This window comes from Amblyomma americanum, chromosome 5 (assembly GCF_052857255.1).
Source record: "Amblyomma americanum isolate KBUSLIRL-KWMA chromosome 5, ASM5285725v1, whole genome shotgun sequence".
NCBI lineage: Eukaryota > Metazoa > Arthropoda > Arachnida > Ixodida > Ixodidae > Amblyomma > Amblyomma americanum.
This window is the reverse complement of record NC_135501.1, coordinates 54,086,896-54,105,458: the sequence shown is the minus strand read 5'-3', so window position 1 is coordinate 54,105,458 and position 18,563 is coordinate 54,086,896. Positions and strand designations below refer to the sequence as shown.

General features: G+C 46.5%; 1 protein-coding gene across 1 annotated transcript; it reads right to left on the bottom strand.

Annotated features, from left to right (window-relative positions):
- Positions 1 to 2,958: 2,958 nt before the first annotated feature.
- Positions 2,959 to 10,135, bottom strand: LOC144134693 (uncharacterized). The gene is made up of 4 exons (XM_077667541.1): positions 10,033 to 10,135; positions 9,729 to 9,959; positions 5,876 to 5,971; positions 2,959 to 3,188 (listed from the first exon to the last, which is right to left on the bottom strand). Exons 2-4 carry the CDS (start codon positions 9,948 to 9,950, stop codon positions 3,045 to 3,047), a joined length of 462 nt encoding a protein of 153 aa, XP_077523667.1. The 5' UTR covers positions 9,951 to 9,959; positions 10,033 to 10,135; the 3' UTR covers positions 2,959 to 3,044.
- Positions 10,136 to 18,563: the final 8,428 nt, after the last annotated feature.

Here is an 18,563-nt window from a genome sequence, read left to right as displayed (position 1 = left end):
TATAGGCCTATACTGATTTATCCATGCCACACGAAAAACCTAAACGAAAATATTCCATTTCAACGTATCTCTTCTCGATAAGTTGTGCGACCGCCGATTAACTTGCGAGGAAAGCGAGTACAAATCATGAAATAAAAACGGTCTTTTTTCTCACACAGCTGTTGCAGGCTGATGCAACGCGCACGCAATAAACTGCTCTTCTTAGGCGGTAATTATTCCCCCCTCTTGTTTTAAAGCTGAAATGTGCTTTTATTCCTCAGTCGCCAGTTTCCACACACTTCTAGCAACGTCGATGAAAATCCAGTTTACCAGTCCTTCAAACAGGCATGCAAGCAATGGCAACTGAGTGAATGCCACGAGTGCAAGTTTCACATGCTATTGAGATGCTCCTAATATTAAAGTCATGAAGGTTACATGGCTTTAATAAGTGGAAGTATTACGCAATGAACCTTCATCTTGAGGTACGCATCTCCAAAACCATCGCAAACATGGCGTTTGGTCTCGCACTGTCGAATAGATCTGGTCACCTTCAAACCTTCACACGATGTATTAGTGCACTCTCCCAAGGAAACTCATATCCAACACTTTTCGGGGTAATTACCTACCTTTTTCGGGGTAATTGCTCATTACAACCCAACTATGCGCAGCCGTAAGGCAACAAAGGAAAGCTAATCAAAGAAAAGCTGAGCTCAGTTGGTACGTGCTCTGCTCAAGCTGTAGTACCGGGTTCGTACCCCGGACCAAGACGATTTTTTCTTTTAACTACAAAGTTTTTACAGCGGCTGTTCAGGTTTCATTTATAGCCGTACGGCTACGCTTGGGTGTATGCAGTGAGTAATTACTTCCTAATTACACAATCCACTTCACCTTGGGGGATTGAACTAAGAATTTGACCACTGGCTTTTTCATAACTTGAATCTCACATTTTTGAGAGCTGGTTCGCACCAGTAGCAAATATTCCGACCAACTTTACTATCTCCCCTAATCCTGCATCTCCTTAAAAAGGGGGTAGAAGAGCGATAGGAACGCTGGTACAGCACTGCTCCACATGTAAAAAAAAACATTTTGGTGTCCCCACTAGACTCGCTGAAGAACGCCACAAATTGATCGAATTTATGAGTTGGTGAGTCGGCCGTGGAAGAGCTTGTCTCCCCTTGAAATAAGAAATTTCCTGTTAAGAATCGTTGCCCCTTCTCTCCGTTTTTTCTCTCAATGAAATTCTTAATATTCGTTGCGCAACATGTGGGACCACCCCATAGTGCCGTGCATGGCGGGATCAAAAATTCGGCCCTGCAGCCCACATGCGTCGAAAGAGTGCAGTTAAGGGCATTTGTACCGGCGTTGCTCTCGAAAGAAACGAACGAAGTAGAGATCAGGCCGCGGCCGGCATGCTCGTTCTTTGCGGCATAGGAGCTACAGCGATCGATCTATTTCCGGCATGTTAACACAAGCTTATGCGCAGCGTGCGTACAGGTGTAGACCGATTAAAGCACTGACTTTAATACTCCGCTTTATTTTGTAGCGAAAGCTACACTACGGTAGCATTTCGAGCCTTCAGCGTGGCGCCGCCGCCACCCTGTGGCTGCGCCGCCACGCTTTCACGTGGTTAGTTACGTGCTGCAGAGCAGCTGCCGGTGGCGCGGCGTCGTGGCTGATCACGTCGTTCGTCACGTGACCAGCCCTGTGGTGCGGAGAAGCTGCTGCCAGCAGCGGCGCGCCGGCGAAACCGAGCTGCAACAGCTGTGCGCATGCGCCGTGTCAAGTGGGAAGAAGATGAAGAAGGAACGCCCAGCGAAACTCAGCGGCTAAAGACTTTGCTATTCAACTCAGCAAGTTACACTCGGCCAGTTGTAGCTATCGCGTCACTTCAGGTTTAACCAGGAGCTAAACCACCGCCAATTTTTTTTTGCATTCTCTGAAATCACTGGCACCCCTGAAGCCCTCTTACTTTCGTGGTTTTAGCAGCAAATCTGTGACATTCTCAGAAGCAATGTTCGTAAACCGTTGCGGTTACAAAAATATGCGCAGTAGTGTTATGGCAGCACACCGGGCGTATCCTGTAGAAAAGCCCATCAAGGAAGTCCAAAGGAAGACATCTGCTTTTCTTGCTTTCGCGGGGTGTATGGTAGAGCGTTCTGTTAGCTTAAAGCAGCAGCGGCACCAAGTTATGGTTGTGCATTCTTTCCTTGGGATGAAGGTCTAGCTATCAGTGGCCACATATCACCACCTGGAATTCGCCCAAGTCCGGTGAATAGTTTCTAATGCGATTTTCGCTCTCATGTGTATCCGGTTTCTGAAGCTAGACGGTTGCTCTGAGGCCACAAAGGAGGGGAGACAACATTCAGGTCTCTTGATGCATACAGAACGCCATCTAATAGCTGCTTGTTGCTTGTTGTCATTTGGGCTTATGAGACAGGCTGGTCTAGGAGTCCGAGTGAATTTTAACGTCAAACCAGAGATTTCATCCCCAGTTTCGTAAGCGCATATGACGTCAGCATTGTATAACGCACCATTTCGTAGCATAAGTCCCGCAACCAAATATTTGCTGTCAATAATATTTTATGTGGAACGTTTATTAGAATGACAAGGTTCTAACAAACTCACTCTATAGATGCCATTCAGATGCCTTTTATTCGACTCAGGAAATAGAGAAATAAACAGCCGGCGGGGGAAATTGATATTAAAAAGATACTTAATGGCGCGATGTATTATTTCATTTTGAGTGATTACTGCCTGTCAGGAACATCGCGGCACAACTCTACCGCTTGTTGTGGCCCTGTTTTCAGTTGCTAGTATGAATGATTTAAGCCTGAAATATGACATTAGCATGGTTTGAAGTCGCAAGTTAAGAAGAGCGGTGCTTTCTCGCTCGCTGTGAAGCCAACAAGGTCATACCACCAGTTGTACTCTACTTGAGCACATGGACACCGTGCAACACCACAAGACAAGAAGCACTCGTTTGAGGGTGGCAGGTTAATTGATTATTCGAGCCGAACAAAAAAAAATGACGAGCGTCAATCCAACGGGGGAAGGGAAACACTCGGCTAGTGGCGCTTCTTCCTTTGGTAGTTTTCCGGGTAGCGGCGCCGCCTGGGAGCCATGAAGTCCTTGCAGTGAATCCAGCTCAAGACAGCTGAAGCTGCCTTGTTGTTCTTGAAGTTGAACATCGAGATGCATTCACCAGAAGCCTGTGTGCAGAAATCGCTGAAGTGCACGGTTAAGCATAGAACCCCTAACTATTTCTGCATTTAAAACTGACCACAAAACACTGGAGCTGTGTTTCTTAAAATGGAAGGAAATTAATGCTGCCCGATATAGCAATTGAAGTGCTCGCTTTCTCGTAGAGCTAGTACAAATCATAGAGGGCTGGAACTGTTTTTAAGATGAATTAACGCTGTAGTACACTTTAGACCCTGAGGACACAATGAAGGACACACAGCGCAGGCAAAGTTGCACACCAAGATAAAATTTAAAACTGCATGTCAAGCCTGCCTCTTAAGACGACCTGCTTATCACACAAACGATGGGTTATGGCACAGGTAAGTTTCTGCCGACAAACTTTGCACTCAGCAGCCCTACATGGTTAGATGCAACCAGGTGTTTGCTAAAAGGAGCATACAAGACATAAGCTATAATATTCCTCGACAGCACTGAACAAAGAATATGCTATGGCTTGCACCGTCTCAGTGGCATCAGGAGGAAGCGGAATTTTTAGGAGATAGATTTTTCTGACCAGAAATATTTATAACATTCCGTAAGCATATTAACCTCCTCAAAGTTCCTTCAACCTTCGACTATGAAACACCAACACACAAATATAAGATTGCGACAGAGCAGCTGCTTTAGTTTAATTTTGACCGAGCAGTAAACGAACGCCTCCCACCGGGGTGCCTAAATGACACAAAAACTGTGCTTGAACATTTTCAATTTAAAGTAACACATATCGTTTTATTCTTCTGGGTTAAACTTCTGAGCTTGAAGTCAGCGCATCTGCCGGCCCAGCACAATCTGCTGTATTTTTTAGAACGGGAAAGCGTTAAATATCCTCTCAAATAGCCTTGAAGTAATAAAATATCTTGTCCTCCATGTCATATCTTGTCTGCTGATTGTCTTCATTGCTTCAATCACAGCAGCGAAACATTTCACTAAAGGCGCCGCTTGCAAACCTGTACGCCACTCTGAAACCTTCGTACTTTTGTTGGAGAGCGGTGCGTGCAAACAAAATTATTTAATAACGGCTTTATCTGTTCACCTGAATAACGGCTCAAGTTGTGGTGCGCATGCTTTGACCACAGGACATTTACTGAGAGATATCAAACCAAAAAGAAAGAAAAGAGTCCCGCTTCTTGAAATTAGTGTATACATGCCGACCGGAGAATGGGGCCGTGACTTGTGTAGTGGAAGCAGTTTATTATTGCAGAAAGTAGACTTGATGCGCATTTGCGGCAGTCACCAAGAGCAGTATATGCCCAGTTTGTACCGACGGTGCCCTGCTCATTTCAGACACGAAGCGCCGTATTGTAAGAATCTATTTCAGATAGATATCAAGTTCCCGTTTCATTTGAAGTTTTCTCAGAGCGACGCAGCATCGTTCGAAAGGGGGAAGCGGCCAGTCACAGAAATCAGAAGGCAGTGCGTCCGTGCGCTGACGACGTGACATTATCGGCTATTATATGCAGCCAATAGTTAAATCCGGCCGCCAAGTAGCACATGGCCCCGTAGCTTACCACTGATGCTTCAAAGCCGAGGCCACATCATCGAACAACAGTGCCCAATGCCAGAGGGCAAAATAGATGCGAAATGAAAAAAAAATGGATAGATCCTTACGAGATACGGCCCCTGAAATCACTATGCAGCTTATATCCGATCGGTGACGAAGAGACGCGCGAAGTGGTTACGGGCTTAAGAAGATGGTTGGGCAGGAACGAGAAAGTGGTGAGGTGCTGGCCGCCAAAATGAATGAGATGGCTGTACGATTCCTGGTCCACGAAGCCTGCAGGCCGCAGGTCGCTAAGAGCCGACGGTCGAGGCCCCAAGATGCGCCGAACGGCCTGGGCAGGGGAACGGTGTCTTCAGATGTAAGCGGCGTCTCGGGTCGGTGGGTCAAGTCCTTGCTTCGGGGTCAATTCGTCGTGTTGAGTGGTCTGGGCGGGGGACGGGGCGGGGGGGGGGGGGGGGTGGAGGGGGGACAACGGCGAGGTCGGTTCAGGTCTGAAAGGCTGGGGCACGGCTGAGCGACGCAGGCCAAGAACTCACGGCTGACGACCACGGCTGACTCAGGACGCCGCAGCTCCCCGGACCGGGATGTCGATGGCACCCCGCACCTCCACCAAATTTTACGTGGCGGCTAGCCGAAGAAAGAGACACGATGATTGATGGCAATGAGATGATTTAATGGCTGCTGGCCTTGGCGAGCGCTCCTGCCCGCGCCACTGCGCAGTTCGTCATCTTCTTCGTCACAATATGACTGATTTAGACGAATGAAATCTGCCCTGCCATCTCCAATAACGCGTACATTTTCGGCATCGCGAGGCACTAAATCAGAAGTGGACGCGGGTTCCCATTGCCACGTAGCTCCTGCTGCATCCGTGTGTATTATTGCCGATAGTACCGTAACACTAAGGGTGTAAGGCGCTGCTGGCTATTAGGTTATTTCGGGAGAGTTCGCTTTTTCCTTTCGCTTTCTCTTAGAATTTTGATTATACTTCGAATGTAATTCAAAAACGGAATGCCTTTCTAGTGCGACATAGAACAGTCGTGCGCTATTTTGAACGACAATTGCCAAAGACCAGAAGAGGTCTTTTTTAAGTTTATTCCAAACGTTAAAACGTGTTATCACGCGAAATCGCTCAATTTCGCAAATGGCAAAGCTTACCCTTGGTGTTATCGGCTTGCACTTTTTAGCGTCGAATGGTTCCTCAACGCTGCAGGCCGTCGGTATATACGTAAAAACAATCCTATGTTTTGCGCCCTGTTTAAGGAAAGAATGCAGTGAACGCCATTATACATTTTTTTATTTCACCTTATAATAAAGTTGTTTTGTTATTTATATACCTTTATGAGAATTAACGTATGAAAACGACTGCGGGTATGAGGGACGCCCTATTGAAGAGCTCCGAATAACTTCGACCTCCGTCGGTTGTTTAACGTGCATCGAAATCGCACAGCACACGGGCCTCCAGCATTTCTCATCCAGGGAGATGCCACTGCCGAGGCCTGGTTCGAATCCGCGTCTTTAAAGATCAACAGCTGAGCATCTTAACTATTGAGCCACCACTGCGGTTTACTTGCTTGTTAGAAGGAGCGCGTCAGTATGACCGTTGATGACCTGCCAATAATTTTCTGTTCTCAATATATATGCTCCGCATTTCGCTCTTGTATAGATAGGCTGTCAAGGAGGCTCCATACTGATTCTGCTCAAGGGTCAAGTGAGAGTATAAAAGTATTTACAGCATAACCAATGCTTTTGAAAAGGCCATTCAGTCAAACTTGAAGATTAAAAGTCGCATCAACATAACATGAATTGCGCACCAGCTTTAAATTTCTACTGGGCAATGTTATCAAAAAATTTTTGACGGTATGAACATGTACGCATCATGATAAAAAGAAAGTCGGCAGTATAATTTGAACAAATTTAAGGAAAATGGAAATCCTAAGTGTGTGGAAGGAATTGTTTCTTAACATTGAGAAATATGTTTCTGGGCGCCTCTGAACATATTCGTGTGGTAATAATGTCTGCAGTTGTCATCTATTTTCCACACATCAGTTTGCTGATCATTCACTAAACTATTACGGTACCTTCATGCGAGCTGGAAGCTACTTCCCTTTCTCTGTTTACCTACTTGCAAGTTCAGGGCAGAGATGAGGTCTGTCAAATAAGAATTAGTTTGGAATGCGGAAGTTCCGAAGTTTTTATAAGACTAGCTTTTTTATTAACGACCACTGAACGAAAAATTGTTAATGACGCGAGGGCAAGAAACCTATGGGCAAAAAAAATCTATCTCGTAAATACATAAAATAATGCTGTAGCATAATTATGAGGGATATATATCCCATGCTTTCTAGTAGCCACTTTCTAGGAGTAGTCGAATAGTGGCGCTTTCTGTGAGCAGTGTCGTTAGGTGGAGCTCGTTCAAAGACCTCTTTTACTTCTCCTAGACACTCCCGAGCATATTATGTAACTACCGAAAAGGCGTAAAACGGAAACGACCACATTATTTGCGTGACAGTGAAACTGCGGTATTTATGTTTCTTATGCAAACTTATTATTATTATTTATGTTTCTTATGCAAACTCATCAGCATGTTGTAAACTAGGAAGTGCAAAATACCGGACGAGGGACAGAGTAAGGGACACAAAAAACAGGTTCACGAGCGCTCGTGAACCTGTTTTTTGTGTCCCCTACTCTGTCTCTTGTCCGGTATTTTGCGCTTTCTAGTTTACAACATAGCGCTCGTGAACCTGTTTTTCGTGTCCCTTACTCTGTCCCTCGTCCGGTATTTTGTTCTTCCTAGTTTACAACATGCATCCCCAACTAGCCCGACAGCTTGCTCTCCTGAACTGCATCTCATCAGCAGTTTCGCAACTTGTCAGAACGAATTGTTCATGCTGCCGATGCTTTAAAATCGGCAAGTGTTGCACATGCATCTGTGTGAACAAATATTGTATGCACAATTACCCTATACAATGGGCGAGAAAGGTTCTGTGAGCACTATTGAATACAGACAGTATTGCCGTCAAATTTTAAGTATCAAAAAACGTGTCGCATTATGGCAAAGTGAACACGTGGTAGCGGTCCTATTGAGTATTCATGGAGAAAATAATTTAGCTTCCAGAAATCTCTCCACTGAAAACATTTCGATTGGTAGGCTACTATATTAATCAGTTAAACGGAGACAGGACCGGCGAGCAACAGTTATATTCAAGAACAGTCGGCATTTCAACAAAATTTTTACGTCGGCGTTCGTGCTTGTTTATTTCTGACATGAATCAGAAAGCGTTATAAGGGGTCCAGCCCATTGAGATTCTTGGCGGCAAAACTGAGACTTTTAAGAAGGCTTTCAGATCAGTCCTGTCAGTCAGCTATGACGACGACAAAGGCTACTTCGTTAGGGCAGCTGAAAAATCTGCCCTCTATATGAGAACGAAACCTATTTTTCACTTGACACTTATGCGAACGTAAGAATGAGCAAATTGAAGGCCAATACAACAGTTTAGAACACAATATCGCATCAACGAATTAGTGATGGCATTACAGCTTTTAAGCGGTCAGGCAGAATGCTGCCATGTTGTCTACGCTACATACGCAAGTAACGCAAAGACAACAACGTAACAATCTTAGTCTCACGTACGTCCGTGAGACTCACGCAGACCCTTTGCGTTCTGCGCATGCGCGATTGTCCCCCGTAACAGCTATACGAACATGGAGATTCTACTTACGTGAAACTAAAGCTGTCTAATAAATACATTTAGCACAGCGCGTAGCGCTACCGCTTACTGCGTAACGCGCCCAGTAAGGGCACGCGCACTGATTGGTCCAGATGCGGTAGGCACGCTAGCGCTGTTGACGGAAACGTGGCGGCATCTGGCGCCCTCATGGCGGTCAGCGCAAGCGCAGTGGGGGAGGGGGGGGGAAGAGTGCGGCAGTCGGTAGCGGTACGCGCTATGCTAAAGGTATCTAATAATCTATGTGCGCCTCCGAATTACTTTCAAGTCCGTCTGGGTTTCCTGTGACACCAGCCCATGAAAGCGGTGGGCTACTGCGTAGCATTTTTTTTTTTACCATTTCTGCTGTAGACCACTAACTGTGCGCTACACATGCATACAAATGAAATATATTCGCGCAAATAGAGCGACCAGTCGCATACGGGTGGGTGATTTCGACGTCGTAAGAAGCCATTAAAGCCTGCAGCTCTGCGACTCGAGAAACGTAGAAACAGCTTTCGAAGACTTTGACAGCGCTATTCTAAAGTTACGGCTATAAATGCTATTCAACATCAGAAGCGCACTAGTGACGCTGGCAAAAATATCTGCTCGTTGCATTCCATGGCAGACAGAGGGCAGAAAGATGCGTTTCGTGAGTACACAAGCAAAGTGAACATTGCAGGGGGGAGCCCCAGGTTGGTTAGCCAACGTTTCGACAACAGGACTTGTGCTCGTTTGGACAAGGATAAGTCCTCTGGTCGGAACATTGGCTAACCATCCTGAGGCTCACATCCTCCTTTTACACTTTGTGTTGCTCGTTAAAATAATATCAAAAGCAGGCGATTGTGCCGCGTTATGCTGGACTACAAAATGAATCAATATGTTATAAGCATACATTATTATTATTATTTTAAACCCTGTAGCAACCTTTGTGGGCCAGTGGCCGCGTCCCAGTGTCGCGCAGCTGGACGTCAAAACACTAGAATTCATCGCCAAACTTCTCTGATAATCAGATTATGCACTAAAACATTGGTGGTAAGTGGCACTTGGTTTTTTTAACAATGATTCCCTCATAGAGGCTAAAATTCTTGAGACGTCTCAGGACCCGACGTCGTTCTTGAAAACTTAAACCCCTGTTCGAAAGAGATACATGTATGCATCTCGTCTCTTTAGGGGCGACATGCATTTATCTTATTTTTCTGAATTTTCACGGGGTGGTGGTGCGACTACAAAATTTATATACAACTTAACACCCAAGTAGCCGCGCAAACCAGGCATCTGCCAGATAACTACCGCTACGGTACCTTTTTTTCTACAGTCTCAACTTCCTTGAGTACCAAGTAGAAGTCCACATCCTTGGTGTACGAAGTTGCCGCCTTGGCCGCAAGCTCCTTGTACACAGGATTTCCCCGGGCGTCCATTTCCTGCCAGCCGCTGCTGGCCAAGAGTGACTTCGTGGCACTCTTGTCGCCAAGTGCCCCGTGCACCACGGCACAAGCAAGTAGCCAGGCGCTCAAGATCTGCATTGTAAGGGCCTGTGGAAAACACAAAATTTTGTGATACGCGGATATGATAGTGTGGTTAAACGACGATTTCAGCCCAACTCACCAGAGGAACAAGCACAGCTGAGGAGCCTTGATTCTGTCGAAATAAAAGCCTCGTTCGCGTTCGTGTCTGCGCATTTGGATGTAACCAGCAATAAATCTATTTCTCCTTTGTTTTGTCTTGAAGACTGGATGGGCCTTTGGTGATTTGCGTGGGATGCATATAAAAGCCGCAGATGTGAACATGGAAAGCGCTATGTTTTCTTCTTTGTGGCATGGAAGAACACAGAACAAATTTTGTAAAACAAATGCCAGTTGTCGGAACAATAACCGTGCAGCTCGCTTTGCTGGTAGAGCGGCCACTTTCTAAATACGGTCGTAAAAGCAAGAGCCCATCCTAGAGGTGCGCACTTGCTTCGATACAAGAAATGCAAGAATGATGTTCTAAATTAAATTTCGAACACAATCATTACGTTCGATGCCGTCACCTCTGAAGGCGCTATTACAGTGGTATATTTCAAAGGTGTGTGTCATAGTTTATTATACTGGAAAGCAGGTGAACAAATTCTGTCACAAATTTTTTCTTGAAAATGAGAGCAATTTTAAGAATTCAAAAGCTTGTTGTGGCTACCATGAATAGCTACACAGCGACCCACGTCAGAAGCACGGCCCTCCTCGTCGTTATTCATTTTCTGCCAGTAAATATACTGTTCCGTCTGTCTTACATGTGCAGTCGTCCACATACTTGCCTAGAGCACCTAATCGCTGTGATTGCTGTCGTCAATTTATGAAATCCGCCGCTGCCTGGCGGGTTCTCCACAAGTTTTAGTGAGAGGAGGAGTTAAACACGATCTACGAGAATGTTATTGCACAATAAGGCCAGGTTTCAAGCCATAGTCACTCGTAAATGACGCAAGCATACACCTCAGTGCACCTTTAGAGCGCACTAGACAGGTGCGTGGATGACTTTGCAAGGCCCATTGTCGTATATAATCGCAGTGCACTTAATAAGGCACACCTAGCCCTAGAGTGGGTAAGTTGTGAAAGGACATCCACGTGCGCGCAGTTTCGTGACATCGTTTCCAGGCAGGACGACAGTTGAAGTCCTGCGTCTTCCGTATTTCTTCTGATCTGATAAGGAATTCCTTATCAGATTAAGTGCCCAGGAGAGCAGAAATTCTTATGCTTAGACAACTATATTTTCATCTTCTCCGTTATTTGCTCCTTGGAGACGATATCTCACTGAAAATTCCTCGTTGTAATCCTTTAGCGTTTTCTACAGGTGAAGGACCAGGCAGCATTGTTTTTATTTCCTCTTCAGCAGCCAGCGCGAAACAGACGGGACCGAGGTTCGACTCCGTCGCAGATAACTTACAGTTCCAAAACAAAACATTTAGAACTATTGGTTCATATGTGTTTGGCATGCAATGAAGAACAGAACAGAAAGGGGACAAAGCTGCTGAAGGAAAGGCCAAAACAAAGCCGTAAACATCAGATAGAGGGGGTTCTGATCCCTATTAGTGCAGGGTATGCCCACCGGTTTGCAATGGATACAAGCTTTCCCTTGGCCTGGCGATTGGCTTATCTGGGCAGAATTGCTTCGATAACGGCAATTTGACCCCACCTAGATCAAAATTCAACACTTTGTTACATGCGCTCTTCGGCCTGAAGTTTCCCTCGCGCCATTAAAATTAATCTTCATTGAAAAATCCCTAAACATTAGGCGATGACAACGCAATTTTGTAACGACTACCCAAAAGTTCAGTAAATTTCCAATGCATAATTTCTAGCTCATTCTTCAATTAACTCTAAATCTGAAGAATAATAGAGAGGCCAAATTTTTTAAAACAGAAAAAAGATCTACCATGTACCGTAAGTAAAGTAATAAGAGGATTCCTGGGTAGACAAATGCGGGGAATATGTATATCAGAGGTCCAATTGAATGATTCTGTGCCGCCTTTATTCTCGCGCCAGAAAGTGCGCCATGAAAAAGAGTGAAGCATGCTGTAAACGGGAACGCACTCAACGGCGTAAAAGGGTACAAGTGTGTAAACTCCCATATTGTCCGTTATTGCCAGCAGCTTATTCGGCTAACTCGTTACCGAAATTTCCGGAGTGACTTAAGATATGAAATAAAAGAATTGGGGAGAGAGAAGACAAATGATAGAGATCTTTGTCAATGGATATATTTGTATGGTTAAAATAAGCAACTGAAGACAGGGCACAAAGCTAAGAAAGGCAATTAGTGCAAAAAAGAATGGTCGTAGAGGAAGGGTGATAAAGAGCATAAGCACCAGCAGAATGAAACGCTAAAAGCTCAGCGGCATAGGCTCTAGAGAGTAGTTCTGAAGAGAGACGTTCAAAGTATACCATATTTTGTGTTTAGCTACGAACAAAAGCAGCAGCACGAGTGGAAAGATGAGTGAAAGACCTCTCAGTGTAAATGTGCAGTGCACGTAGACAAGAAAAGGACAAGGCTTCTGAGAGCTAAGCTGAACAAAAGAGAATCTGAATATCAATTAGGGATGATCGGACCAGGGAGTTTAGAAAGGTTGAATTTCAGATGGGTTATAAAATGTTTTACCGTGTACCTCGGATTGCCATAATGTGAAAAGCATGAACTCTGCTCATAACTGGTCTAGAAAAATAGGCAATGGAAGAACGTTTGCAAGAACGTGAAGAGCAGCGGTTCGCGTGGTATTGTATGCACAGTAAGAACAACTCGTTTGGTTTGGTTTGGTTTATGGGAGTTTAACGTACCAAAGTGTCTCAGGCTATGAGAGACGCCGTAGTGAAGGGCTCCGGGAATTTCGACCACCTGGGGTTCTTTAACGTGCACTGAAATCGCACAGTACACGAGCCTCTAGAATTTCGCCTCCATCAAAATTCGACCGCCGCCGCCGGGATCGCACCCGCGTCTTTTGGGCCAGCAGCCGAGCGCCGTAACCACTCTGCCACAGCGGCGGCTCTTAAGAACAACTGGAATTTGCTGAAGAGATAAGACCCGATCTCACATTCCAGAAAAGGGGAAAAGAAACCACGAGGCTGCGGCAGCATGTAATTGTGGGAAGAATAACCTGATGATAAATTTGGCGCATATGAATAAGAGCAACAGAAAATGGAAATGGAACGAATTAAGGATCTTTGTGGTACAATAAAAAAAATTCGTTTGCAAATGATTAACATGAAGAATAAAGCTTAAGTGATAGTAGAAACAACCAATATTTAATAGACGGTTCACACTTGAGAGTGTATGTGTCTAATCGGATAGGTGCAGCTTACGTTCGTGTAACGCCGGGACGTCATTTTACTCATTTTACGCCGGGTTTGCTCTACGCGATACATGGTACATCACTTTTGGGTTAATGTTAAAAGATTTTAACCCAGCGTTTGAACCAGGGACAAGTATAATGGCGTCATCTCCACATGCCTAAATATAGATTGGTGAGGGGAGAAAAACGTTTAAGATATTATAATGTAAAATGTTCAAAAGTTTAGTCGTAAGTGGCAAACTTCGCGGACTGCCGAGGGAAGAAGGCACGGAAATGGTATTCGAAGGAGATTGATAGGTCAAATAGACGCTATGCAGGAAAGAGGCTTAAAGGCAATAAAGATTTCGCGGATAACTATGTTTTCTTAACAAAGGTAAAACCGAAGGGTGCGAAACACCATCACATGCACCTCTGAAGTCCAAAGAAATTAGGAACAGAGGAATTTTTTGTTGTTTGCAACTATGCACCAATTCCTGCAAATGATAGCCTGAACAGAGGTTTGACCGTGCGTGAAACAATCCTGATCTCTGTGAAGCAGGTTATTTTGGTACAGGAAGTAATGGAGCCAGCCATATAGTAAATGCTCCAGCACTTTACCGAAAGACGAATTAATACAGATTTTGGTCGGCAAGAATCCGGAAGGTGCCTTGGTCTATTCGATTTGGGAATAAAATTAATCCTGCCAATTCTCAATCTCTGAGGAATGTGAATCAAGTGCGAGGCAGAATTAAACACAGAAACGAAAAATAAGGGATGAGCTTTCAGCAAGCCGAGAACAAAAGGACCGATAAGATCAATGCCAGAAGACGTCAAATCGATCGCGGTGATTATAGCTTCAATTTTCGCAGGAGTGAACGGTAAATCTTGAACTACGTGTTGCAAGGCTGCGAGATAATATCCCGAACATGAGCATGGAAAAGGAGGTCGTGGGAAGAAAAATATATGGCGACGTGAGTACGAAGTAGCAGCTTTTTAGTGTGAGGAAGAGTTTTAGTATATGTGCCATCGGAGTATTGTAGAGGAGTAATAATAGAAGGGCACCTGGAGCTTGCCTAAAGCATGTTTATATGGCTTACCAAAGAGGAATTTACGCGTAGCTGTGGTGCAGATCTCTTCAAAATAAATGTCATGCATGTTTCCCATGTTAGACACTTTGCAAGACCTTCATAATAAACTGAACGGTTAAATGTTTTCAGCTCAGGGGCTGAAATGTGCTGGAAAGTGCGATGGCGAGCGCGCACACGGGATCGCTCCATACTCAATCAACCGTCCATCAAATGGAACCATCGAGAAACTTTGGTTTTACAAAAGGCAAATTTTTTTTAAAGTTTCGTGAAGGTTTCGTTAAATTTAACTAGGAAATGATGAATGGCAGGCGCTGAACGAAGCTGATTATAAGAAAAAGATTGAAACCTAGGCAGAGAATATAACTGGGAAATTAAAGGACTGGAGCTGGCTCTGGTGCGCCACTTGAACAGCAACGACAGTTGGGAAAGAAAGAAGTATGCAATAAATCTGTGCTCAGAAAGCGATGAATCAGCAATGACTTGCGAAGAGTAGCCTCTTGGAAGTAAATTACGAGAAGCCAAGCTGAGGTCAATCCAACATGAGGCATACGGAGTTTCGTATGTTGGCAAACATTTGGAATTATTAAGAACAACCAAGGTATTAGAGCGCACAAGGCGTCAACTTGAGCGCCTCAAGAATCAGTGACACTTCCGCCCCATAAAATGTTTTTGCATTAAAATCGCCGCAAATGGTAATTTTATCAGTGGACGAAGTCTGGATCCAAGTGGTAAGCAAAGCCAGAGATGAATCGATATCAGCACGAGGCGGTACCTATACTGCTCCCAAGAAGGAATTGATCAGTCAGAGTAGAACTTAAGATACAAACAACTTCCGGCGAAATAACAGTGAGAAAGATATCAAAGGTAGGATTATGTAGCAGCATGACACACAGACGGTTTTTAGAAGGATTTTTGTGAAAAGTGCAGAGAATTCCTACTGATTCTTTATCGGTAGTAAGAGCCATAAGGAGTGCGGGCACAGATTCTATCCGCGCGTTCGCTCATAAGTGAACAAGACACACGCCTCGCAGGATGACCGGCCAGGCGACCGGCGGCAGTAAAGACGCGCACTTCCTGTTGGGAAGTGTGACCAAGGCGTGTGACCCCGCACCGCGGATGCAAGAAGCCTTCGCAGGATCCTTCTACTGCTTACCAGCTTTCAAAGATCTGCATATTGCACACAATAGGGGCAGAGCGGTACATGCAGGTCTTCGCGGACCTCGACCTAAGTCCACCCATAGGTTACGCGACGTGCCGCGCATAGACGGGCGAATGCAGGGGGGTTCACCTCGAGGACGTGGAGGAGCTGTCCGGATCTTTGGGGAAAAGAGAGCCTGACCTTGTAGGAGGATGGGTGCAGATGAAGATTGGGGTTCCGGCGGCTAAGTGCCATGATGAGGTCTTGCGGCCGCATGGCGCGGCCCACCCCAGGCAGACAGACGGTTTTGTGGGTTACTCTGCCGTGAACACGGACGCTAATCGAGGTTCTATCGGCCTCAATCCATGTAATGACGGCCTGGAAGCCGTCAGGGCCTGAGCGCCTTGACGGCAACCGAGAGGGCACGACGGGAAGACAAGGTGGCTAGAGCTGGGATGCCTTTGACCTCGAGGCCGATGTTCACATTGATCAATGAAGCCACCTTATCACGGACGGCCGCCGATGCCGCGACAGAAGTTAATAGCAGCTGAGGCGGCAGTTAGTCCGGTCGGGGTTCTGTGGGAAAGTGATGCTCGTTTATTCATGTAGCCCTGTGATGCGTGTTGAAGAAAGCGGCGGCCAGCTGAGGGACGCGTCAGCTCTGCAAGGCAGCCATGGGAGTTCACTCTTGGAAGCGCTCTCTACTTCATCTTCTACACGCTGGAACTTGAGGAGGTGCTACAGGTCCCCCCTACAAGACATTTGGTCGATAAAAATAGAGCTAAAGAGAAGAAGGAAATAGGAAGAGAGTCAATGGCAGTGATGGGGCACTATGTACCAACTATTTACACGTATTTACAGTAAGTCCTCATCCAGATCGTAGTCCAATGGCTAATCAGGGAAAATCAAAATCGAAGTTCAGGAGGTCGCTCTTAAGTAAAACGTAAAAGCCGGTCAGTGTGTACCGCTGTGTAGGGAAGCGGTGAAGTGGAAGTTGTTTTAGGGACGGGCTCACAGTCGACGACAGAAGATGGAAGATACACTGGAGGTGGCAGTCGCTGTCGTGGGCTCTGTTCTGTTTTGCAACTCGGCATGCAAAGTCTGGCGGGCAAATGTTCGTGAGATGGTGCCGGTCTGGCTTCCCGGCGGCATTCACTGTGCTTTGGTGGCAGCGGCGCTGCGGTGGCTGAAAGGCTGTGGGCGTCACAGCAGTGGAAGCTCTTGAGATAGACAAATGTGCACGACATGCGCACGGCTGCGAATTATAGGTTCCCTTTGATGGTGGTGGTCGAGGAAGGAGTAGGCTGCGGTCCGGCACCGCACGCAAACGCCATGGTGACAAAGTCCGTGGGCGTAGGCCGTGACGTCGCGTGCTGCCGAGTGCAGATGATAGAACACTTGATTCGGGCCTTTGGCGTTGCTGTGGAGATGCCTGCATGGCGGAACTAGCCTCTCGAGCTGGTAGGCCGGGCACAATGCGGTCCCCTCCTGTTGGAGATAATTCTATATAGCAGCTACGTTTGATGGCAGGAGGCGTTGGCATACAGGAGACCGTACACGTCTTACTGTTCGCCGGGAGAACATCAGCGGTTGAGACAAAAAGATGGGGTGAGGGGTCAGGAGAGTGGTGTGAATCTGATGACGCCAAGTCCAGAGACGCACATGGCAAATAGTCTGCGATGGTAGCACGAATGTAAGGCGTTGGGGCGCGGAAGGACTGCTCACGAGGCAGCGGTGGCTCCGCTTGCTCCGTCGCGGCTGGCTCGAAATGCGGCTGTCGTGCGAGCGCGAAATTGAAGTTCCTGGTGACGGCTGCCTTGAGGCCATCTTATTGGGTTGGCCGAAGAGGTGGCAAGGTGAGTCGCTGGAAAAGGCCACCAGGAAGCGCTTCTTAGGGAGGTTGAACTGGATGGGTTGACTCGCGAAGCAGTGGATGTAAAAATGAGACTCGAGCGTGGTGAACCAGAATTGGGGCTCGTTGACGTAAAAATGGGCTAAGCCGTGAATATCAGGGAATTCAGCTTGACTGCGAGGCATTAGAACGGACTCGCCCTTGCTGGATGGGGCCCAGTGTGACGTGGCCACGGCGCCGCAGGCAACGAAGGAAAGGCTGTGGATGTGAGTCGATTTGGTTGTTTCCGTCGAATGTCAAGAAGTCCGCGGTCATCAGTTGTGGGAGAGTGATGGACGTTTACTAATGTTGCTCTATGATGGGTGCTGAAAAAAGCGGCGGCCAGCTGACGGATGCGTCAGCTTTGCGAGTCAGCCATGGGCGTTCACTTGTTGTTGTTGTTGTTAGCCTATCAAAAGATGGCACATACCCACACTGGGGGATCGGCCAAGAATCGGGTGGCTATTCACCTGAACGCAGTTAACAAAAAGGAAAAGCACGTGGGAGCATAACACCGGTGAATTTTTCGTCATGAACAGAAAAGGGATGAGTGTTTTGATTTTAAAATTTTACGAATAATAATAAAGAGAGTGATTAAATATTAATGATTCAGTTCGGAAGGGCTGTGTACTTCTTCGTCTTCTACACGCTGACACTTGAGGTGGAGCTACAAGTACTCAGCGGGAAAAGGCTCTGCCGGGCCAAGGGTGGCGTCCATGGCTGCAATTCCGGTAGCCCCTTTACAAGAGGAACCAGGGCACCACGGAGGGCGTCAACGAAACCCTGGGGGACCAGTGCCTCCTGCATCTGGTCGCGAAGTTCCGCTTCAGAAGCGGTAATCCTGGCGGACATCTCTGTAAGCTGTGTTCTAACGACGCTCAGCTCCCACTGTCTAGATTATAAAGATTTCTGAAGCGCCCGTGAATAGTTTGGTTTGGTGACCGCGCGCGCAATGAAATGCGCCGTTTGGCGGCATAGGTCAACGATTAGGGGCTTAATAACAGTGGGGGCTGCAGGACCCATCTCGTTTTCAGTTCAGAAAATTGCAGTCATAATCTACTGACGAGCACTCATGGCATCGGCGTCCGTGACGAACTCCAATCGTCCGGGTTACGGCGACTCCAACACCACTGCCGGCTGCAGCGAAAGAGCTGGATCCATGACACCTGAGAGACTGCAAGTCCCAAGAGGGAACTGCAGGCACCTCCAGAGTGGTTCACAAGGTTG

Coding starts and splice junctions, on each gene's coding strand:
- LOC144134693 (XM_077667541.1), bottom strand. CDS start 9,950: ATGCAGATCTTGAGCGCCTGGCTACTTGCTTGTGCCGTGGTGCACGGG. Junction 5,972..9,728: donor TTGAGACTGTAGAAAAAAAG/GTACCGTAGCGG, acceptor TTCCTTAAACAG/GGCGCAAAACATAGGATTGT. Junction 3,189..5,875: donor GCAAGCCGATAACACCAAGG/GTAAGCTTTGCC, acceptor TTCTGCACACAG/GCTTCTGGTGAATGCATCTC.